General features: G+C 37.9%; 1 protein-coding gene across 1 annotated transcript in view; it reads right to left on the bottom strand.

The window, feature by feature from the left end:
- The window catches only part of LOC136849680 (TBC1 domain family member 2B-like), a 546,715-nt gene that overhangs the window by 366,265 nt on the left and 155,266 nt on the right, over positions 1–25,184 (bottom strand). The window contains 2 exon segments of the mRNA XM_067123026.1: positions 6,511–6,669; positions 7,075–7,334. Of these exon segments, the coding sequence (XP_066979127.1) occupies positions 6,511–6,669; positions 7,075–7,334 (419 nt within the window).

Consider the following 25,184-nt stretch of genomic DNA (forward strand, 5'->3'; position numbering starts at 1 on the left):
AGACAACAAATTTTATATTTCATTAAACAGGCCAACCCAGATTCAATCCCCAAGGTTCATGATATTCGAGCAGTTGCCACTTCCATTAATTACTTTCATAATATGGACTTTTCGGAGTTATCTAAATTTACGGGTTGGAAATCACCTCTAGTGTTTAAACGCCACTATTTAAAAACGCTCAAGCCCTGAAATTTTCTACCATAGCTGTGGGAAGTGTCATCTCCCCACCTTAGTTAATCATATCCTTGTCCTTTCCTTTCCCCCGCCGCCTGCCTCATTTACTTTTCTGCTTATTCTCCTGGTTGTTTATACCTCACTGCCTGGCTCCTCATATTGTTGTTTCTTGTACATGTTGATGGAAAAAGCGTAATCTGAAATGCCATGATTGTTTCTCTTGTGGGGTACTGGACAGTTTTTATTTTGTTCCATGTACCCCAGATGAATGTATATATTAATGTTGATTGATTTGTCTCTTACGTGTTTAGCCTAAGTTTACGTGTATAGTATTAAGGTTATATTTGCAGTTATTTTGTGCGCTTTTCATGTTTCACTTTGCTTTAAGTAATTTTAAGGTTTTTTTGGGGCTTTTTCTCCGTCGTGCCGAACCTGCCCATGTTTCATAGTATTAAGTTCTTTAATGTGCCTTAGATTTAATATGCCTTAGTCTTAGTGTTCTTGCTACACGGAAGAGATTGCTTAATTAAAATTATTCTGGTAAAACTTTTGCCTTTTCTTCAGATTATCCCTCCATTTCTTTTTCTTAGTAGTTGCAGCCTTGGCATGATTCTCTATCACGATTTCACCGGCTGACACGGGACTGGACTCAGAAAAGGGATTTTGACAGAGGAAAAATCTATTTCTGAGGAAGGTCCCGTGTCACCCGTGACCCTCCCTGAATTAACTAGTACTTTCCCCTCCCTCTTGCACATGCCAAGTCTGGGGTTAGTGCTAGCATGGAATGAGGTAGGTGGCGCTGGTGTCGCCGTCCTGGCGGGTGTTTGGTGTGGGGCTGTAACGGCTCACCGCTCTGTTCGGGGATTTTGATAAGGAGAGATCTTTCGAGTAGGTTTCCGTGGTAGTGGTAATTCACTCACCCCTTCTTATACCGACGCCTTCCTAGAAGGCGCTCGACTGGGGGTAGTAACCCCAGCTTTCCTGAAAGCTCTTTTCTCTGGTATATCTAGCAAGGTTATACCTAGAAATTCGTGCTGTAATGGAATTTCACCGGGTGACACGGGACCTTCCTCAGAAATAGATTTTTCCTCTGTCAAAATCCCTTTTTTGGTAGTGCACAGCTTCAAGCTACTCCAAATGGCAGAACATTCTTATGCTAAAACAATGGTCAACATTAAAAAAGTATCCAAGGCCAAGAAAAAACTTTACAGATAAGAAGATGCATTTAACATAATTACCAAATGTTCTGTATTATTCAAGTTTTTGTACAAACAACATGAACCTCTCTCTGTTGTAAAACATTAATGACAAAAATAATAACCATAGGAATAAAGATATTCTTTATCTACAGACAGACCCAGATCCACACCTGAATGCAGTAAACTGTTCCTAGAAAACTGTAAATCCTGAGAATTTTCAAGAATTACACTTATTAATTCTCACATGGCACAAAAAAAAACCATAAATGTAACCCCTCCATGGAAAAAAATATGAACTTATGAATAACGGTTGACCTAGTACCTATGAACAACACAACCAATACCCATTCCATGACTTCTGCAAAAGAATATTGATGATTTTAAAAAAATCCACTGTGCAGAATAATTGTGTTAAAACAAAGTTTCTAAGACAATAGTCTTTTACTTTTACTAATGCCAACAGACATCTAGAAGACAAGATACTAAGATCAGAACTGCTAGTTGTAAATGAGCAAGGCAGTAGCTGGAAGTGGGTGAGGCATTTTCTGTAAGAGGAACCCCCCCCCATTTCATCTGCTCACAAACCCGCATTGCCATCCAGCGTACAGCTCAGAGATGTGTCAATAACAAGAAAAGGAGAAGGCATTCTACATAAAAATATTAGATTTGGAGCTTTGATGCATAAAAACGGTTTCAAAACCTCTAAGATATCATAAAAAATTTAAATTACAGTTCTCTTTGTGGAATGACTATATTTCCAGTGATGAAGGCTCTCCAACCTGGAAGACGCACTGTTATTTTGAAGAGCAAAATTTTAAAAATAAAAATAAGGTTGCAACACTCAAAGGTTGATGGCTTTTATTTGGTTTTCAGTTCATTCATTTTCAAAATAATTTGTTTTAAGTTTTTTAAAGTTTTTGATTTTCCTATCAAATAAGCTTTTCTATATTTGATCTACTAGCAAACTGAAAAACTTGAACAGATTACAAAGTTATGTATGCAGTACAAACTGTCCAGCCATGGTGCATCAGAAATTTTCTGTGCCAAAAATATATCAAGTGTGTGCAAATGGATGGGCCTACAGCTGGTCTAGTATTTTGAGATTTTGATAGTATTGGATGTAGGCTTATTCAACAATTTTTTTTTCATCTTAGATGAAGGAAAAACTAAAAACTGCAAAAGGAATTATTATAAATATGGAATGACATTTTTCTGCACAGATGTATTTTGGTATAACAGCACAAACAAGACATCCCAAATAGAAAAAAATGATAATAGAATAAAGATCTGTATTCACTAAATACAGATACATATCACAAATAAGAAACATTTTTATCTCTAAAACCTGAAAATGTTTCACATACATTGTTACCAAGTACAGTATACCTAAGACAAGTGTGAATTTTTAAAACTGCTATCATAAAACAGGAACATATTACAAAATTTCCACTTTCATTATATTTTTTGCTGTAGTACAATTTACTAAAAAAACCCTTTTAACATACCAAATTTTACTTTTATCAGCTGATAATGTTTGCTTGAAGTCATGGTCATCTGAGATGAGCAAAAATACCTGTAATATTTATTTACAGCTTTTTAATAACTATTCATGGTTAACTCGTCTACTGTAACCTGCCTATTCAGAAATAAAGCTTTGTGATCCCAGTATCTTTATTTCTTTGGATTTTTATCATAACTTTGTTTAAGTAAGAATAATATATACACTTCATTCAGAAATCACATACATGAGTTCTAAATACTCTCTGGCAAAGACAACCTTTCTCTGGGGTTAGGATAGGCCAATGAAAAACATTGCTTTCAGCCTCTAGGATGCAAGATAAATTTCAGAGACTTATTTTAGGAGAAACAGCTTCATGGAAGCTGGGAAATTCAATATTGTATTGCCTCAATATTCCATACCGCATGAGCAATTGTTACACACTCTATAGTTTATGTTTGATAGATATAAAATAATTGATCTGTGATTAAAATTATGCTCTCTCAAAGGCATTAGACATTAGTGACTATGTTCTAAACTTGCTGCCAGTCTCAAGCCCGGATAAATGGGGCGAGTTGCTGCCTGGTCTAGCCAACTGAGTATGAAAACAGTGGCAAAAACTAAATAATGAATCTTGAGTCAATAATGGTATGCAATAGGGCTAGGGAGTACCCTGTAAGCAACGCACTACAGTATACCCTGACAGCAGTGAGAAATATGCAAAGGGTAGCGCAGAAGTCACAACTGCAGTTAAAGAAGTTAGTGAGGAGAAAGGTTTGGAAAAAGCAAGGAAAGATGAGAATTGGAAATTAGAATATTGGTAGCCTCACAGGAAAGGGAAGAGAATTGGTTGATGTCATGCAGAGAAGGAAAATTATGATTTTATGTATACAAGAGACTAAATGGAAGGGGAAAAGTGCATATAGCTTGGAGAAGGATATAACATTTACTACACAGGGAAAGATACAAGGAGAAATGGGGTAGGAATTATTCTCCATCCAGATTTGCAGGAGAATGTCACAGATGTCCAGTGTATCAGTGACAGGCTCATGGGCTTAAAGTTTGTGAAAGGTAAGAGAGTATGCCATGTCATCTTGGCATACGCCCCTCAACAAGGGTATAGTGAAGAGGACGAGGAGGAATTCAGAGGGAAATTAGAAGAATATATAGAAAGAGTTTCAAGAAATGAATTATTAGTGTTATCTGGGAACATGAATGCCCGTGTAGGTGAGAGTTCTGATGGCTTTGAAGGAATACATGGAGGAAGAAGTTTTGGAAGACGAAACCAGAAAGGTGATAGATTGTTGGAATTAGCAGAAGCTATGAATCTGGTAGTCTTGAATACACAGTTTGAGAAAAGGAGAAGTCATCTGGTAACATACAAAAGTGGACAAAATGAGACACAAATTGATTGTTTTGGTTAGGAAGGAAGACAAGAAAATCATTATGGATTGTAAGGCTATTCCAAATGAATCTGGTGTAGCTCAACATAAACTGGTAGTGGCAGATTTTAGGTTGAAAGCAATAAGGAAAAGAAAGCCCCAGCCAGGAACAGGATCAAAACTTGGAAGCTGAAGGGGGAGAAGGCAAGAGAGTTCAGAAGTAAAGTGGAAAGAACCAGAGAAGAGAGATATATAAATGGAATGTCAAAATTGCCTGAAGACATATCGGATGATATGAGATTGTGGTTCCAGCAGCAGCAGAGGTGTGTGGGTGGGACATCTGGTAAGCAGCAACAGGAAAAAGAAACATGGTGGCAGAATCATGAGGTTCAAACAGCTGTGAAGGAAAAGAGTATAGCCAGAAGAGGATGGGAAGAAGATAACTACCAAACAAGAGAGGAATATAGATGGACAAAGAAGGAAACAAAGAGAATGGTAGCAATTGTAAAGGAAGAAGCCAAGAGAGAGTGGAGAACACCAGAGGGAGAAAAGATAATCTACAGAATTGCAGAAGCAAGAAGAAAAGACAGGCAGGATGTAGGAGCGGTAGGAGTTATCAAAGATGAAAATGGAAATATCTTAAGTGAAGAAGAAGAGGTCAAGAGAAGATGGAAAGAATATTTTTCACTGCTATTAAACACTGAGAATGAGTGTGAAGAACTGGAAAATGTTCCTCCAGTAGAAGGACCAATAGCAAACATCAGAGAGTGTGAAGTCGAGAATGCTATAAAGAAAGGAAAAGTAAATGAAGCTGCAAGAAAGTCAGAGGCAACAATAGAAATGGTTAAAGCATTGGGAAATCTAGGCACACACTACTGGAAAAGATCTGGGATGTAGAGGAAATGCCATGGGACTGGAATGATAGTTGGATGATTAAAATGCATAAACAAAGAGGAGGCATGTTAAACTGTGGGAACTACAGGGAAATAAAGCTTTTGGAGTATGTATTCAAGATACTAGAGAGAATAGTAGAAGGAAGGTTGAGAGTGGATAGATATACATGAGCAGCAGTTTGGGTTTATGAAAGGAAAGAGCACAATGGACACTATTTTTATAGTAAGACAAGTCCAAGAGAAGTATTTAGAAGGAAACAGGAAAGTTTACATGTGTTTAGTGGATCGTGAAAAGGTGTATGACAGGGTACCAAGAAGAGTAGTTTATTGGTGTTTGAGAAAGAGATGAGTACCAGAGAATTTGGTAAGGTTAGTGAAGATGATGTATGAGGGGACAAGAACCACTGTACAGACAAAATACGGGGGAACTGAGGCATTCCCTGTGGAGGTTGGTCTCTATCAGGGATCAGCTCTGAGTCCATTCTTGTTCCTCGTTGTTACAGACACTTTAACATCAGAATTAAGGAACAACAAAGAACTGTGGGAACTGATGTTTGCTGAAGATTTAGTTATTATAGCAGACAGAAGAAGAACTGCAAGGAAGGTCTTTTAGCATGGAAAAGAGCCCTAGAAAAGACAGGATTGAAAGTGAACATTGGATAGAGAGAGATGATGATTAGTAGTAAAGAAGGACATGAAGACGTAAACATTCTAGTGGAAGGTGGTACAGTGCTAAAACAGACCAATGAGTTTAACTACTTGGAATCAGTAATAACAGAGGAGGGAGGTACTGAGAAAGTAGCGAGACAGAGTGAAAGAAGCATGGCAAAAATGGAGAGAAGTAACCGAGTTGTTTTACACAAGAAAATGCCATTAAAGCTCAAAATGAAGATTTATAAGACAATTATCAGGCCCGTACTGTTATATGGGGCAGAAACTTGGACACTTAAGAGGAAAGAGGAGGGACTGTTGGAAAGAATCGAGATGAGGATGGTGAGATGGATTGCTGGAATACCACTACTGGAAAGGAGGGTGAGTCAAGATATAAGAAGAATGTGTGGTATATGTAATGTAAATGAAAAGGCTAGGGAAGCTCGCCTGAGGTACTATGGCCATGTAATAAGAAGAGAGGAGGTGGAACCAATCAAGAGAGCTCCGAACATACCAGTGATGGGGAGGAGAAGTGTGGGGCGTCAGCAGCTCAGATGGATGGATGTGGTGAGGAGGGATATGGGTGGTGTGGGACTGGGGGAGGAAGATGCAAGGAATGAAAATAAATTGAGAAAATTGACTCAAGCGGCCGACCCTGCTATACAGCGGGACCACTGTAATAGGGTCGAAAGAAGAAGAAGAGTATACAGTACCTTAGATCAGGGGACCCATGAGCTTCTACCACATCCTGCAATAACTGAGATACAACAGAGTGATCATGCTGTGCAGCTCTTGGGGAGTGAAGTTCATTCAAAAGCAACAAATATTTGCTTTGAATCTGATAGAATTTTGCTTCCCACTCACTGGATTCGCTGTAGAGAAACAAAATTGTACTCATGTCACTTAATCTTTACATCAAAATTCCACGCTATTTGAGATGAAATCTCTGATACCAAAGATAATGGTGCATAACTGCTGCATTCAGAATTAATATGATAACTGGCCAGTCGTAGCAAATTATCTATAAAATCACAGAACATTAGAATGATTGGATTTTATCAATCTTATACAATTAATATACTATATTACTTTGCATTTCATAGCTATGACCAAAGAATATCATTACATTACTAATTTTAAGATTCCTTGGATAAAAATTTCCTCACAAAAAATATAATCAATATCAGGCAATATGTCATCACACTACATGCCTTATTCTTGGCATGACTCCAGTATAATTTTCACTTATATTCCCTTGAGAAAATACAAGAGCTTACGTTATCAACTTCTGTTCTCTTTCAGATGTTTGCTTCCTGAGTAAATTCAGTTCCAATATTTCCTTATTCAAGTAGGAATTTTGAAATCTATAAGCTTCCAAGGCATCTTTCAAAGAATCTTCTTCATCATTAGTTTGGGTTCCACGAGTAATTGTTTCCACTGTCTTGAAATTCAAAACAGGAGGAAGGGACATGGGACGATTCTCGCTGGCACCAGCTTCTACTTGATGAGTTAAACTTACAATGGCTTTATCTTTGGCCTGGAAGATAATAAACATTGTCAATATAAAGGACTATAACTTGAAAATAAAGTTGAAAAGTTATTTCTCATACCAATACACCCACACTGATATGAGTAAATAAATTTGTCTCCTACAATGATAAGTATTACCATTCAGATGTATGAAATATAAACTGGGATCCCTGTTGAAAGTTTAAGATACTGTAAGATCAAATATTGCTTCCTGTTTTCCTTGTTGCTTGTTAGCATATTTTAACATAATTCTGAAATTCAAAGGAATTTTTCTGTCCTAACCTTTTTAACACAGCCTCTTAAAAAATAACTAATGCAACATAAATCTCAATTCAAGTAATATGAACTTCATATTGCCAGTAAATAAAGCCAAGGGTTATCCCTTAGTTAAAACTTCCCATACAGTAATGACCCTGTTGTCTGGCTACAGTCAACAAAAGTGTTGCCAGAAGACTGTTTTTCAGATGTTAATGAACAATAAATTTACAATATAAACTACCTTTTTTTCTGAAAGCAGTTATTTTGTAACTATACGAACACATCAAATCCAAATACAAGATACTGTAAAATATTGAAATATGAGTAAAATAATTAAAATAAAACATGGAAAATTTATGTACAATGCCATATTCAGTAAAGTGCAGGATACTGTAAACAGTAAATTACAGCACTATGAAGTATGAAAGTTATTTTCAAAGAGTAGTGGAGCATGCTGTCATACAATACAATACAAACACATTATATATCATTGCGAGTAAAAAATCCTGGGACATATCTGAATACAGTTAAAGTAAAGTACAGTATACTTAGGCACATGCAAACATAAAAACGAAACTTTTTATGATAAAATTAATTACTGGGATAACTACCTATTGTTAAAATTAGCATATGTCTTCATGCCATTAGGCGCAATCGGCATTCAAAATAAATAAAAAAACGCTTGGCCAACCCGCTATGACTGTCTCTGTAATCACCTGTTTCCCACCAGGTGGCACTGGAATGTTTACGTTCTTGTTAGACTTCTTCATGACCACCCACTAAGTATCCAAATAATTATTTTATCAAAACAATTTTCATTATTTAGAATGAATCTTACCTACTGTTAAAGTTAGCTGACTACCATATTGAATGAGGATGGTGAGCTTCATGACCACCCACTAAGTATCCAAATAATTATTTTATCAAAACAATTTTCATTATTTGGAATGAATCTTACCTACTGTTAAAGTTAGCTGACTACCATATTGAATGAGGATGGTGAGTAAGTGCAACCAGAGGAAACAATGTTCAGCCAAGAGAACTTAAAGCTTTTTAATATGGGGAAAAAGCTTCTAAACATTCCTGCCTGTTGTGTGATCCTTACTGCTGGAACCACAGCAGGGTGTAAGGCCCTCGTAGCGAGACTTGTCAGTGGATCCTTACACGGAAAAAAGGACTCTTATCTCGTAGAGTACTAGTGAATCCTGTGCCTGAGTCACACGTCCATAACTGACAGTCCAAAACTAAGACCACTACAGTACCTTCAGATATGAAGGAAGGTGTGCTCCTATACACCAATGTGTACCTAGTTCTTCATTGGAGGGGTTGCAGTTCTTTCTCTCAGCACTTGGAACAAGCTGTTGGCCCAGTGTTCGACTCTCCCCCATCACCATGAAGAATTAGAGAATTTATTTCTAGTGATAAAATTCATTTCGTCATAATGTGGTTCGATTCCACAATAAGCTGTAGGTCCCGATTATTCTCTGTAACCAGTTGGTTCTTAGCCATGTAAAATAAATCTAATGATTTGGGCCAGCCCTAGGAGAGCTGTTAATCAGCTCAGTGGTCTGGTTAAACTAAGATATACTTAACTTTTTTTTCATGCTCCCAAAATTCGATACCGGGATTTCCTAGCAACTAACGATAAGAGAGAAAGCAAGGTTGCTCTCATATTTGTGGTTCAGGAGAAAAACGTCCCAGCTTTGGCTTATATTCTCAGACCAAGGGCTTTGCACACCTCGTCTAAAGTTGAATATTCGCATATAATGTGAGGCAAAATTAGAGTTACATCTCCACTGAGCTGCGTTGACATGAGGCTTGAATTTCATAAACAGTACAAGCTCTGGAATCGACTCTGTGCGTGTTGACTTATTAAGCATTCTTGGACATAGGAGTGTTTGGCCTCTAAACACCACAGTATAAATTCTTAACTCCTCTTAAGGGTTTGAGTCTGTCCAGTTAAACCCTTGGAATTCTAACCAGACATAACAAAGCCACTTTTTCATTGCCCACCAAAGCAGTTAAATTAGGAAATATCACAAATCTGGGAAGAGCATTAGGAAATATCACAAATCTGGGAAGAGCTTTTACTTCTATGTCTTTGCTCTAAGCAGTGAAAGAAGAGAAAGTGTCTTCAAAGTTCCTAAGAGATGCTTTATCCAAAGGCTCAAAGTGAGGTACAGCCGAGCCTCGTTAAGACGGACTAATAGGGGTGCCAGGTTGTCCATCTTAGCCGACAGTCGGTTCAACCGGCGATATCTATATATATATATCCTATAAATAACAGGCAGTCCAACAGTTTCATGGAGGTTCCGTTCTACACTCTGACATCATAAACTGTCAAAGCTTGTAAACCGAAAAATCATCGAAAATTGTCAAAAATCCTAAGAAAATCTTACTTTTAATGCTTTGGGTGCATTGAAAACAATGTAAACTGCATTTTTATTGAGTTTTCCATAAAAAAAACTCTAAATTTTTATTATTCTGCCATTTTGGAGCCATATTTCTTCCGTCGGACCAGCGTCATAACCCAGAAACATGCGTCGTAAACTGGGAAATAATTTCTGATGAATATATTTGAAAAGCATCATAACCTCGGAACGTTGTATACCAGACCCATCATAACCCGGAGACTGCCTGCTGTATTTCATTATTTTTATAGAGTACGAATAATAAACCAATGTAGAAACGTTTGAATTAAAGCTCATGGTTAAAGATGAAAAATGAAGAATATAACATGATAAAAATTATAAAATTCTGCCGCATATGTAGATGCCTAGGCCAAGACATGAAAGCATAATTGTTAAGTAAAAAGAAGTGGAGTCTCTAAATTGAGAAGTAAGATAATGAAATTTAGATTACAGGTACACAATCCTTTACCCAAAATCCTTGGGGTCAGATGTGTTTCGGTTTTTGGAATTTTTCAGATTTTGGAACTGTGGGGTCAGGAGCATAATCAAACATCACTATTGCTGCAGAATAATTTTTTTCCCTTTTTTCATGTTTTTCATTTCAGTTATTTATTCATAATACTTTATTATTTTCTATATTAATATACTGTTAAATGAATGTGAGATAATTGAGATCATCAGTAATAAAATAGTGGGACAATTAAGATCATAATTTCACTAACACCTTTTGTTTTCAACAAAAAAAATTCCGTACAATGCAAAAATATACATGATCAAAATAACTGTAATTCAACTTGTGAATTTTTCTGATAAGTAAAACTATAAAATACATGTCATCATATCAATCTTAGAGAGGGTTGTTTTTTATTGTTATTAATGCCGTCATCAGTTTGCAGTCGTAAATCTGAGGACGGTCTGGGGATAGGATTCGCAAGTGATGACACATCACCACAACAGACTGTTGTGGGATTTTTCATACCACTATATTTTTTAAAATTAAAATTATTATTGAATTCTTGTTTTCATAAAGAAATAATTATTTCAAGCAAATTATTGAGTAATTTTTGCCATCAGCAGTCAAATAATCATGATCATGGCAATGTTCAAACTTAGTGCCATCATGACATGTCAGTAAATAGAACAGAAGTAGATGGCTGTCCTTGGCTAGCAGATCTCCATGGCAACCAGCAAGTCAACCAGGTTTTAGCTGTATTCTGTCTGTGAAAGAACATTTTGCTCAGAGAAGCTGACGATGACATACATGCGTGTGTTTTGAATACAATACATAGTTTTTAATAGTGTATGTATTTTACCGATTACATGAAGAACAGAATGACTTCCTCCTTATTACTTTGAGTGTAAAATTGTTGGTTCAGAGATTCTTCAGCGACAAAATATATATTTTTTTTTCACTTTGCTTCAGATGATATTTACTAACGCTGCATTGACATACCTTTAAAAACAAAATTCTCTTCTTTAATCTCTCGAGGATAGAATTATGCTGCATAGAGGGAACTGGCAATTTTCTCTCATGTCATCTGCCACATAAACATGAGTATTGTTCAGTAACTCAGCTTTTGTCTTCCTAAAGTTTACCTTTGTCATGTCTTTTCTTTCTTAAAAAACATACAAAGCATCGTACTGTTGCTACCAGTCAGGCAGCAGATAGGTAAAACTGTTAATGCTCAGTGACTGGCTACGATACTTCCTACTGTTCCAGACTATAGCGTTTCTTAATAACATTACATACTGTGCGCAAGGTAAATTGGTTACAAGTTAAAAGCATTTCAGTTTAGTACAGTATAAATACAGAACAATAATTATAAAATAAAAATATAAATGAAAAGTATTTTATTTACCTTTGGTAAATAAAAAGGAAAACGGTACGCGACGTGCAGAGGAACAGTAACTATCTTAAATCATGGTAAAAAATTACGTATTTTAAATCGGCTGACCCTCTTCGGTGTCTGTCTTATCCGATATCTGGATTAACGGGGTCCGGTTTAACGAGGGTCGACTGTAACATTAAGTCCATTAGGACTACGTACAAATTGCATCGTAAACCCCTCTGGGAAGATTTGAATTTCAATCTCAAAAGATTGAAAACCTCTTTCAAATTTAAATTGTAAGAGATATTTCGGTTAGCAAGACACAGAACTGACAATGTAATTTGATTAATTGATTTACAGATTTTTGGCATACATGCCAAGCACTGGGGCAACTAAGGCCATTCCGTACTGAAATGGAAATTGACAGCAAAAGATGTGAAAGGTTACCTATGAATCAACTGTTGGAAGAAACACAATATGAACAGAGGTACAGTAACAGAAATGAAAGCAGTTGCAGCTAAGGGCTGAAGGGATGCTGCAAAGACCCTTAAGTATTGCCTGATTATATGTTAGTTTTAGAAGTTTAATCATTATTATTTTATTTTAATTTTCTGCATTAGTGAAGTGGTATGGGCATTATGAAATGTATAAAAAAAACAAGTTTTGACGTAGGAAAAACCTATTTTTGGTAGTTGCTGTTGAGTCCTCAAGGAGTTACCCCCCATGCATGCCATGGTGTGCAAGCACTCCATGGTGACTAGACTAGTATCAAAGAAATATTTTTCTAGCCTGGTCTTGTAGCCAGGTATTGTGCTGTAATGAAAACACTATGACATGTGATAGTATAATGGACTCAAAGATAAGAGGGCACATTCCCTTATCTCCAGCGAAGCTGAACCCAGTTTTTCCTTCATCAAAAAATGCAAGAAGTAGTCGCTTGTTTCATACTCAAGGAGCTTTACAAAAGAAATTGACAGGTGACAAAAGGCTTAAGCTCTCAAAATTTTAATCCCAAACAACCCAAAGAAAAAACATTTATGGTCCAAGGTCAAGCCACAAGTTTCAAGCCCCGTTCCTTGGGGTTTTGGAAACAAGAAACGAGAAACTAAACAAGAACTTGCATTTTTAGGGTGAAGTTCTGTACAGTAGTGACTTACCTAAGTATGCTGGGTGTGGTTGCAGTCTTTACGTATCTTCCCTAGCAATAGTCAGCATACTCAGCTGTTAGGAAGATCCCTGGTTTTCTGTTGTATAGCCTATGGGGCCAGGACTAACCATACCACTTACTGACATGCAGTGCAGACGAACTTGTTCAAGCTCATGGCAGTATGTTTTAAGAACACTGTCTCGATGCCCACCCTGTACTTTCAGAGACTTCTTAAAAAGAGACATTTCTGAAGAAGGCCAATGACGCACTTACTTTCTTTATGTTATGTGACCTAGGAAAGGAGTGTGAGTTTGCTTTTTTAATTAGGGACACCAAAACTATTCTTAGCCCTTGTAGAGAGAGTGGTTTATTCGTGCCAGGGTGTAGGAAAATCAGACCTTCTGGGATGTTTGCCGTGGCCTCTAGGTAAACCTTAGGTGCTTGAACTGGGCATAATGTTTTGTCTGCTAAACTGAGTTTTCTTATAAGAATAGGAGATTTCCTTCTTAAAGGATCCTCATTCTTGGCCAGGAATGATGGGCCTGGGGACAATAATAATTGATTATCAGCAGTTTGTGTGATACATCGTCCCCGTCTAAGAGAGCCCAGTTCACTAATATGGGCTCCTGATGCTAAGCAATCAGGAAGATTGCCTTCTGCAGCTTGTGAGTTGCGGTTGTATTGGGTCCGCTGAACTGAGGGGTAGATAAAAGTCCAAGTACCTTGTTCAGGGACCAAATAATTGGGAATCTTTCGGGAGCAGGTCTTTGTAGAGGAAAAGACCGCAGAAGGGAAGTAAGAACTTCCATCCTGGAGTTAATCCCGAATCCATAAAGCAAGGGCTTTGTTAATGCTGCCTTGTATGCCATGATTGTTGTAACTGCAAGGCGTTTGTCTTCAAAAAGATATATCATGAAATTTAAAAGTGTTTCTATAGAAATTTCAACTGGGCTCTCAGTATGGATATAATCTAATCATACCTTCCATACGGACTGGTATTGTCGGATAGATGACGTCCGTAATCTTTGCACTAGGTACCTAGCAATGCTGGGTGAGTAGTTTTCATGGTAGATGTTTAAAAAATCCCTCCTACTTTCTGGGATAGAAAAGCAGACGACAGTGGAAATGATCTTTTAGCCCGTTGTTGAAGTGATAGGAACCAATGCCTGTTTGGCCAATTTGGGGCTATTAAGTAAGCTGTTCCTTTGAAGGTTAGGAGTTTGCTCAAAACCGTCGAAATCTGGGACAATGGAGGAAATGATATATCGTTCTCCAATTGTTCCAGTCTTGCAGGAAGGCATCTCTTGCTATTGCTTGATTGTCCAAGTTCGGAGATACATATACGGGAAGTTTGTGATTCTCGTATGTGGCGAACAGGTCCACTTCCGGTTGTGGAAGCATGTTGGCTATTGTTTGAAAAGAGTGATTGTCTAACATACACTCCATTGAGGCTGTCATTTTCCTCGATAGAGAGTCTGCTATTAGACTGAGAGACCCTATGAGGTGAATTGCAGACAGGTGCCACTTCTTTACTTACGCCATCCGAAGGATGGTTAGCATTACCATGTTGAGAGGAGGTGAATGTGATCCCCATCTCTTGATGCAGGACACTGCAGTCATGTTGTCTAGAACCAATAGAATCTGTGTCTCTTCTGGAGGTTTGAGTTTTTGAGAGACAAAAAGACAGCCATCAGTTCCAGGAAGTTGATATGACACTTCCTCAGAGTAGCTGACCACCTCCCTGCCACCTGACAATCCTCCCAGTGTCCTCCCCAACCTGTCAATGGGGCATCTGTGTGTACTGTCACTCTTACAGATGGATGAGTCAGGGTGACCTGTTTTGCCAGCGATTCCTTCCGGGTCCAAGGCTGAAGTATCTCCCCGAATTTTTTATTCTTTTAGTAAGACCTGTCTTGCAGCTTTTGTCTTGCATGTGACAGCCAATATTTGTTCAAGTTTTTCAACTGCAATCTGAGTACTGGATCTATTACTGATGCAAACTGCAGTAGACCCATCATGTGTTATAATTGTCATCTGGAAACTCTGGGCTGCTCTAGGAACCTTTTGAGTTTTTCCTTATTCTGTTGAGTTTTGACGGGGAGAGACAACAGGCCCTGAAGAGTATCCCAACACAGTCCCAACCACTGAAAACAACTGCTGGGCATGAGGCAGGATTTTTCACAATTTATCATAAACCTTTTGACTGGAGTCTGTTGACCACTGCTCTTAGGTTTTTCAAGCTTTCTTTTCTTGTGGCCCCCCAGATTAACCAGTCCTCTAGGTAAGCTATCAGTTGTATTCCTTCTTTCCTGAGTGCCTGGACAACTACCGCTGCTAATTTTGTAAAAATTCTTGGGGCAATGTTTAGTCCAAAAGGCATAACTTTGAACCTGTATGTCTCTTTCTCTATCTGGAACCCTATGAAGGGGCGAAAGGGAGCGGCAATAGGGACGTGCCAGTATGCGTCTTTCAGATCTATAGAAACTGTCCAATTCCCTTTTGGAATGACTGAACGTACTTGGACAACAGTAGTCATCCGAAACTTTTGGCAAACAATATACTTGTTCAATGTTGATAGGTCGAGGATCATTCTTTGTTTGGAGGAATCCTTTTTGGGAACACTGAAGAGACGTACCTGGTGGCGGACATACACGTTTCTCTATGGCACCTTTCAATAGGGCCTTCTGCACATAATCTTCCAGAGAGGGGTTTGATGCTTGAAAGAACCCCTCTAAAGGCGGGGGAGGATGAGACCATTTCCACCCCAGCCCGTTGAGAACAATGCTGTGTCCCCAAGGAGAAGACTTCCATTTCCTGTGGTGTCTTTGGAGTCGACCCCCAACCAAACAATTCCTATTGATATCGCCCTCTCCCTCTACCTTTTCCTTTGATGGGCATTCCAGGCGTTGCTTTTCCTTTTCCTTTGTAAGACAGTTTTTGGACCTTATGAAAAGGATGTCCTTGCTGATGTGGCTGTTGCTGTCCTTTTAAAGGGGGTTGTCCCTTCTGGCCACCTACCTGTTTATGAGGAAAAGTTTTGGAGGTTACTGCAGGCTTATATGATTTTTGATCAAAGTGAGCCTGATTTGAATTGGGTAAAGGGAAATTTCGGATTTTTTTTTCCTGAATTCTCCTTTTCCCAGAAGAGCGTACACTGTACAATTTTGTTGTTGTGCTTGCTTGTTGACTTGTGTTACCACAGAATCCTCAAACAGGCCCCTACAGAATGGATTAGACTGTAATAAAGCAAGTACATTAGGAAGTGACTTGTTGGAGCTTTCCAATGTTTCCATTCCTGCTTTTAAGCGCCAGTCTAACAAGTCACAGAGTGCTTCCCATACGGTTCTCATATGACTTTTAGCCACAGCAGCAAAAAGTGTCCTGGAATCCTCTGGAAGCCTTTTGGTAGCAGCTTCTAGCAAGGTGGAAGAGGTTACGATACTAAGGAGAAGAGTCCTAGCACGGAATTCTGATGAAGCTGTCTCACCTGAGATTCTTCTCATAGGGGTCCCAAACTGCTGAGCAGCAACATCCAAGGGGAGCTTTTTCCTTTCAAAAGGGAGTTGAAGTGTTGCCCACTCCTTGGTGGAATTTTTTGAAACTGGGAGGACTGTGACAAATGGTTTTAGTTCTGCCATTGACTCCCGTTTTCGAGTTACTACATAATTCTGGAAGTTTGCCTTCACATGGTTAATCATTTTAAAGGTGAAGAGACAGAAGGCTGGAGGGTACTTGGTGAGCAAGTTGGGTTTTATTCATAATGGGAGTTTAGATCCACCTACCGTTGATCTGGTAAAGGGTGTCATCAACAGCTTTTAATACTATATTTCCACATAACAGAACTGTTTCCTTCTGAAGTTTCTCCATGTCTGGCAAAGGTGGTATCAGGCGCCATCCTGTATGAGGGAATGCTGCCCTGTCTCTAAACTCCAAATGTACAACTTTAATCATGGTTTTTCTCTCATTAATTAGGTACTTACCTTCAGGAGAGAAAATACACATTGAAGCGTCTCGCCAAAGATTATCAGTATCATCAGGGGAGAATGTTGGAGCCCCTGTTATGTTCTGACCTGAAGCTTTATAATTAACCTTGGATCTTGTTTGGTCAGAGTTTGTTTCCACTCTCCCTTTTCGATTGCAGGATGCAGTATTTTTACACTTTGGAGTGTACATCACTGACTTGATTTCTTTAATTTTCTGTTCGGAATCGTGCAATATGTCCATTATATACAGTATTGCCGTTCTGTGGGAAGGGCATCTTGATATTTGATATTACTCATAATTTCCTTACGGAACTGATCAAATGCTGCAAACTGTGTATCCCTTTTTGGGGAGCTTGCATAATCATCCACAGCTGAACTGTGACTGCCTGTTGCCCAGGAGGCAGAGGTCCTTGGTGAGTTACTATACCCCTCTGAAAATGTAGTCATTTCACTTGGGGTTAATTGAATCCTTGTATCCCTTTTGGGGGAAGGATCCTGATCAGCTTCTGAAAGTTGCATGGGGGATTGAATTCCTTCTGGAAAGTTTCTCCCCACGTAAGCTGAAGGTAGTGTCCCTGATCCTTCTGGGTTCAGCAAGGTCATTTTGGTAGCAATATCAACTTCATCTAAATGATAATCACCTCCAAGAGGAACTTCATCTATTTTCTCTGCAGGGTTTACCTAGGAGGTATTGGGGAGTGATGTTACTGGGTTTTGGCCCAAATATGGATCATCTGAGAATGAGTTAAATATATGCTGCCGGAGTTCTGCCGGAAAGATACAATCTTCCCCTTCCTCCCCCTTGCTGAACCCTAGGACCCATCATGACAGCCTGAAACGAGCTGTCTCGTCCTTAAAACTTGCTGCCAGTAGCACACTGCAAATTTTGCACATATCTGGTGACCAAGCAAATCTGTCCTGTTTTTTGCAAGGACTATGCTCATGGCAGGTGGAATGGGCAGTACCCACTGGCAAAAAAGTGAACCGAGGAATTTGCTATGGAACACTTGAGTTGAGGGTCCTGCATAATGGTGGCCCTGTAGTGAAAAACCCAAGTTGTTATTAGAAACTAATTAGTATAAATTGTTTTTAAAAACAGACACTTTTGTAAAACTCTATGCCGTTGGTATATTACATCTTACAGGTTAATTTGGTTACTATGGGTAAATGTAATACCTTTTATAAAATATCCAAGTTAAGCCATTTTAGGTTTAGGTTGACTCTGACAGCATATAGGGCTGCATTACTTGAACTGTTAGTCCTTTTGCAATGGCTATGTGAAATTTTAATTCTAAATTGTCATGCCATAAGGACTAATCTTCTATAAACTAATTTGTTTAATAACTAACCCAAGCTACTGTTTTAAATGGCTTAGGTTAATCCTTCTAGTATAATCTACTTTAATCTAAGCATTGAAGATCTCTTAGAAGATTCTCGCTTAGCCTACTCTAGGTTTAATTAAAAACCTCAGGATATAAGCTACACCAAAAATTAATCCTCTTATAACCTGGTTTTTTATTTTATATAGCCAAGACTACCTTTTTGTCTGATACTCAGCCCCGCTGTTTCTAAATTAACAGTAGGAACATTCCCTTACGGGATTTCCACTTAATCTAGTTAGGCTGTTGCCTGTTCTAGGTTTATATCACCTGCAAGTGTATAAGCTTCACAAGACCTTACTAATGTTATTGACCCTATAATACTGTTTATTTGTACTCCTAGGCTTCCCTTACCAATGTCATTTATCCTAGAATACTGTTTATATGCACTCCTGTTCTCTCTTAGCCTAGTATAGGGTATTAGCTAATCCAGATTTTTATAGATCACACTTAAATATACAGGCTATATAAACTTAGCAACTTGTTAATAAGTAAACATAGTTAGGCTACTATTTCTGTCTAGCTCAGGCTGACAACCTCCCTTGTTTGTATCCAATCCTAGGTTATTTGGTCTATTATATAATATAGTAACCCAATTATGTACACTCTTATAGCCAGGTTATCACTTACTCTAATCTAGGATACTGCCTAATCTGGACTATTTATTTCATAAGGGTATGGTTACATAAAACACAACTGCCTTAGTATGTAACCTTAAGGCTAGGCTACCATCGCATCTGGCACAGGTTACTATTTTCATCTAGTTCTAGATTACCGTCTAGGAAAGTGATTGTCCAATAATGGGATGTTTTGTAAAAGTTTATCACTTAAACTAATACAGCTACTGCCTAGTCCTGGATAATTTTAGATCATACTCAAGTATAGAGGCTATATAGAGGGAAAATCTTAGTTTCCTGTTTATCAAATTCCAGGATCCTTGGTGTAAACTAAGCTGTTGCCTAGGTCCATAAAAGAATGTCTTAAAAGGTTCTTACTTACCTTAAACTGGGTTACTACCTAATCCAGGTTATTTAAATCACCTTTAGGATACGTAATCCTACGATATAGGCTACGGACAACATCTACTATACAGTAATTACATTATTCACACTGAATTTGTTAGGTTACCGTCTCATGTAGGCTACCGCCTAGGCTATTCTGGACATCGTTATCTGAAAGGGTTATCTAAATTAATAACAAATTGTGGAAAATTTCTTTAGTTACACATTTTAAATTGAATAATCAAAAACTAAAATTTTTGGGGCTTTCGCAATTAACAAAGATCATGAGAGAGCACTGACCATGTGCTCTGAAAACAAAGTCTGGTTTCTGGGATACCATACATAAAAAATATTTGTTCCACAGTTAAAACTAACAATTTTTAACTCGAGCTTAAAAATAAGCACTTAACTTTCACGTTTGGATGTTTCCATAATTCTTGCTGGTGAAAACAGTAAGGAGCACTGAAGTGTCGTGTGCATAGCTTGCACTAGCAGAGGATAATGGAGCTGGGCTTTTGCCTGTCCTGGTCATAAACAAGATGTCAGACGCGCTTGCTCAATAGTCACTTCTTGCATTTTTTGACGGAGGAAAAACTGGGTTCAGCTTCGCTGAAGGTAAGGGAAAATGCCCTCTTATCTTTAAGTCCATTATACTCTATCACGTGTCATAGTGTTTTCATTACAACACAAGCCCTTTGTTGGCTGACTCGGTAGAGCTTCAGACTGTCATTCGATGGGCCGGAGTTCAATTCCCGCAGCCGCTGATGAAGAGTTAGAGGAATTTATTTCTGGTGATAGAAATTCATTTCTTTCATAATGTGGTTCGGATTCACACAATAAGCTGTAGGTCCCGTTGCTAAGTAACCAAATGGTTCTTAGCCACGTAAAATAAGTCTAACCCTTCAAAAACAGCCCTAGGAGAGCTGTTAATCAGCTCAGTGGTCTGGTAAAACTAAGGTATACTTACTTACTTCATTACAACACAATACCGGGCTACAAGACCAGGCTAGAAAAATATTTCCCTGATACTAGTCTAGTCACCATGGAGCACTTGCACACCATGGGGGTTAACTCCTTGAGGACGAAACAAGCGACTACGCTATCAAAAAGCATGAGTTTAAATTTATAAGATGTTTTTATAGCAAAATATTCTTTATGTTTAAAAGTATCTATCTGGGTTGTAACGTCACAGGACGACAAATGGCAGGAGGAGAAAATGTAAACAAATGTAATCTTAGGAGTGTTGAAAAGTCTGTCTGCGGTAGAGACAGCTCTCTCATGGATAGGTTGTCAATTTTTGGTTGTAAGTCTGTTTTGTGGTTTTTGCAGTCATAAGCTGGATTATAAAAGAACAACAATGTGAACAGGTGGGTGGGTTGCATAATTGTAGCGTTTTTGGATGGATTAGGCTAGAAAAACTTTCAAGTGGTAGCAGAGCGTGGTTGGTTAAAAATGGACGGATCTGATGGTAAACTTTAGGAGATGAAATGGAGAAGAGACTGTCCGAGATTTAGCGGGACACAGGGCGGTTATAGAGAATGGAAAGGACAAGTCAAAGATTGGCTTGTGGTGTGTGGAGAAGTGAAATATCCGGGGATAGAGATAAGAATGAGCTTAAAAGGAAAAGCTTTAGAAGTAACAGAAGGAATAGATAGAGATGAACTTAAGGATAAAGAGGGTTCAAAGGTAATCCTGTCCAAACTAGACGAAGTGTATCTAAAAGATACGCTAATGGAAAATTACAGTAAAATGAAAAACTACTCTAAAACAGAAAGAGAATCTAGTGAAAAGATGAGAGATTTTATGATTATGTATGAAAAGGCAGAGTCAGAGTGTATAGAGCAATAGGGAAAAGCATGCTTGAAGGGGAAGCAAAAGGTTTTCACGTACCAGAACAAGCAAATCTCACAGAAAATAAAAAACAAATGGTATTAGCAGCTTGTGGTCAAGGAAAGTTGGAATGTAAAACAGTGTCACAGATAATGAAAAGAATATTTGAGGGATTAGGGAGTAAAGAGGAGGGGGAAAGGTGGTGGTCAGAAGGCTATGCAAATTTTGCAAGAGGGAGGGAAAACCAAAGATATCAGGGAAAAGGAAATAGGGGTAGAGGTGGAAGAAATCCTATAAACAGAGAAGGGAAAGTAACACTGTGTGCAATATGCAAATTGGAATGGCACTGGGCTAGAGACTGTCCTCAGAATTTTCAAAATAAGAAAAAATCGGAAACTGGACAAGAAGAAAAAGTTAGTAAAATAGAGGAAGAATCTTGGGAAGAGGTTGATGCAATTTTAGACACAGGATGTAAATCAACAGTCTGTGGGGAATTGTGACTAGCACGCATTGTTGTGGGTTTGAATCAGGAAGAGTTGAGGAGGATGAATGGTACTAAGAAAGAGTCTAATAAAGTATTTAATTTCGGTGAGTCATCATACAAGTCGAAAGGAGTAATGAAAATACCAGTGATATTGAAAAACAAAAAGTTTTATTTGATGTACTGTGGTTAATAGGCAAGAAAGCCATGAGTAAAATGGGTATGACTATAAATTTAAAAGAGAATTGTGTTAAAATAGAAGTATTAGGAGAAATGAAGGTAAAGTTAAGAGAAGACAAACAGGACCACTTATGAATACCAATTTTGAGGAGGAAGGTAGAGGAAGAATTGTTACTGGAGGGATGGAAGGAAAAGAGTCTAAGGGAAATTAAAGGTGCAATGATGAAGTTCTATCTACAGTTTGGTCACGGAAGTGGAGATAAAATATGGAAGCTAACAAAAGAAGCACGGTGGAGTGATGTTTGAGAAAGAAAAAGAGGACATAAAAAGTTACTAACAGACCTGATTGCAAGTTGTGAAGTATGTAAAAAATACAAAAGAAACCCAGCTAAACCAGTAGTGGGATTTTCTAGGAGTAAAACATTTAATGAAGTTGTAGCAATGGATATGGCAGAGACAGAAGAGAGAAAGTTCTTGGTAATGGAAGATATGGCAACAAGGTATTGTCAGGCTTTTTGGATAAAAGATAAGAAACCAGAAACTTATAAAGACACTTTGTGACAGGTGGTTTGCTATATTTGGAGCGCCTTCTAAAATACTATCAGGCAACGGGGGAGAATTTCAAAATGAAAAAGTGAGGAGGATGGCAGAAAGGTGGAATATTAAAGTATTGGCCAAAACATCTGAATCTCCGTAGAGCAATGGAATGTGTGAAAAGATGGTAGGCATAATCAAAGAAAGCTTAAGAAAGATGAAAGATGATGAGGATGTGGACTTGTCAAAAGCATTAAGATGGGTAGTGAGTGCTAGGAACTGCTTAACAAATAATAGTGGTTTCTCCCCTAACCAATTAGTATTTGGAAAAAACCCTTCCTTGCCAAATTTAATGGGAGAAGAAAGCTCAAGTCCTGCAAGCAGAGAGAAAGGTATGGAAGAAAGCATAGTAAGGGATACACTGAATGCAATGCATGAGGCCAGAGAAGTGTTTATAAAAAATGAGTCTTGTAATAAAATAAGAATTGCTTTAAACAAAAATGTCAGAGAATATAAATTTGAAGAAGCAGTAGTGGGAGAGAATTATTCTATAAGACAGAAAATGAAAATGAATGGAGAGGGCCTGCTCAGGTAGTGGGAGTATCGGGTCAAACAGTAGCAGTTAAACATGGGGATTCTCTAAGAGTAGCAGCTAGAATACATGTTACTAGGATTCAAAGACTATTACCAGAAAAAGAAAAGGTATCTAAAATAGATAAAACACACACTGTGAAGGAAGAACCCTGTGCATCAAAGGAAGGGAATACAGATGGGCAGGAAGGAAGATGATAATGGGCTGGAGAAGGAATGCAGATATAGAAGAGACTATAGAAAGATTTGGCAGAAGAAACACTGCAAGATGAAGGGGAAAGTGAGGTAATAGAAGGTAAGGTAATAGAAGAGATACCAAAATTCAAAAAGGGAAATAGAGTTAGAGCTATAAACAAAAATACAGGGCAAGTAAAAGAATGGACTATATTTAGTCCTGCAGGAAGAAGATCAAGCAAATCTTGGGCTGATTCGTACAATATGGAAGAATCACAGTCATATGACAAGGGATGGGTTAACTTGAAAGATTATAGTCAAGTAGAAAAAACTGAAAATGAAGAAGAGGTTTTGCTAGGATTTGAAAACAGAAGAGTATTTGAACCTAAAGAAAAAGAATTGCAAAGTTGGAGAGAAAACAAGGAATATGAGAAGGTACATGACATTGGCCAAAGAGCTATATCTACATGATGGATAGTAACTGAAAAGGTAAAAGGTGGGGAAAGGATACGTAAAGCAAGATTGGTAGCTAGAGGTTTTGAAGAAGAAATGGCTGAATGGGAAAAGATGCTCCTACATGCGATGCCAAAATTTACAAATTTTGTTGACAGTAATAAAATTGAAAAATTGGAATTGTTATACGTTAGATGTAAAAACTGCTTACCTACAAGGTGATGAAATACAACGAGAGGTATATTGAAAACCACCTAGTGAAGATGGTTGGAGTGGACTATGGAAATTGAAGAAAACTGTTTATGGGCTCAAGGATGCAGCAAAGGCATGGTATTGTAAGGTGGTAAAAGTAGTGGAGGAGCTTAAAGGCAAGAGAAGTAGATTACAACCTAATATATTATTTTGGAAGAAAGACAATAAATTGAATGGTATTTTATGTGTACATGTAGATGATTTTTGCTATGGAGGAACTGAAGGATTTTTAAAGGAAACAATTGGGAAATTGAAAGGGAAATTGCAAGTACGAGAACAAGAAAGTAAATGTTTTAAGTATACAGGAGTAATAGTAGAGCATGAGGAAAATGGAATTTGTCTTCATCAGTGGCAGCATATAAATTCTATAAGAGAACCAGAAGCTACAAAATTTACAGGTAATAGAGTATTAGGACAAAAGGAGTTAACAGAATATAGGTCAGTGGTAGGACAGTTGGATTGGGTATTGCTACATACCACACCAGAAATATCATACGACGTTAGTGAATTAAGTAAAGCCTTTCAAGAAGGAACAACTCAAGATATGAAAAAGCTGATTAAAATAGTGAGAAAAACCAAGACCATAATGGGAGAAGTGATAATATATGAGTTAGAAGAAAAAAAGATTTATTGGGAAGCCTATGCAAATGCTTCATTTGGGAACATTGAAGATGGTCATACACAATTGGGTTATGTGAGATCTTTGACAGATGGTAGGAGGAGAAGTCCCATATGGTGGAAATCCAGAAATCCAGAAGAGTAGCAAAGTCCACCATTGAAGCAGAAGCTCTGAGTGTGGGGGAGGAACTAGAAGGATTGATATATTTCAAACATTTGTGGGAAGAGCTAGTAGGAGGGACAAAATTAGAAGCATTGATTAAAACTGACCGTAAAACCCTAATGAATGCAATAAAATCAAGTACTGGAGTAAGTAGTAAGAGATTAAAAACTGATATTGCAGCAGTAAGAGAAACAAGAGAATCTGGAAGAATAAAGGATGTGAGATGGATAAAAAGAAAGCATCAAATAGCTGATGTATTGAGTAAAGCTGGAGTTTCCGGGGAAAATATTAGAAATTACATAGAGGGTAAAGAATTGGAGACTAATGGAGATTAGATGGGATTAGGATAAGAAGAGGTTGGAGGGGAGTTAGTTAGTTATAAATGATTTGCTTAACCAGACCTCCGAACCCTTTTAAGGTTCTTCTCGGGCTGGGAAAAAAAAAGAATACATAAATATTAAAAAATTAAATAATTATAAATAAATATATAATAAAAAATGGGGAAAAAATTTAAAATAAAATAAAAAATCAAGGGAAAAAGGGAAAAAAAGAGGGGTAAAATTAGATTTTATT

Source organism: Macrobrachium rosenbergii, chromosome 21 (genome assembly GCF_040412425.1).
Source record: "Macrobrachium rosenbergii isolate ZJJX-2024 chromosome 21, ASM4041242v1, whole genome shotgun sequence".
Taxonomy (NCBI): domain Eukaryota; kingdom Metazoa; phylum Arthropoda; class Malacostraca; order Decapoda; family Palaemonidae; genus Macrobrachium; species Macrobrachium rosenbergii.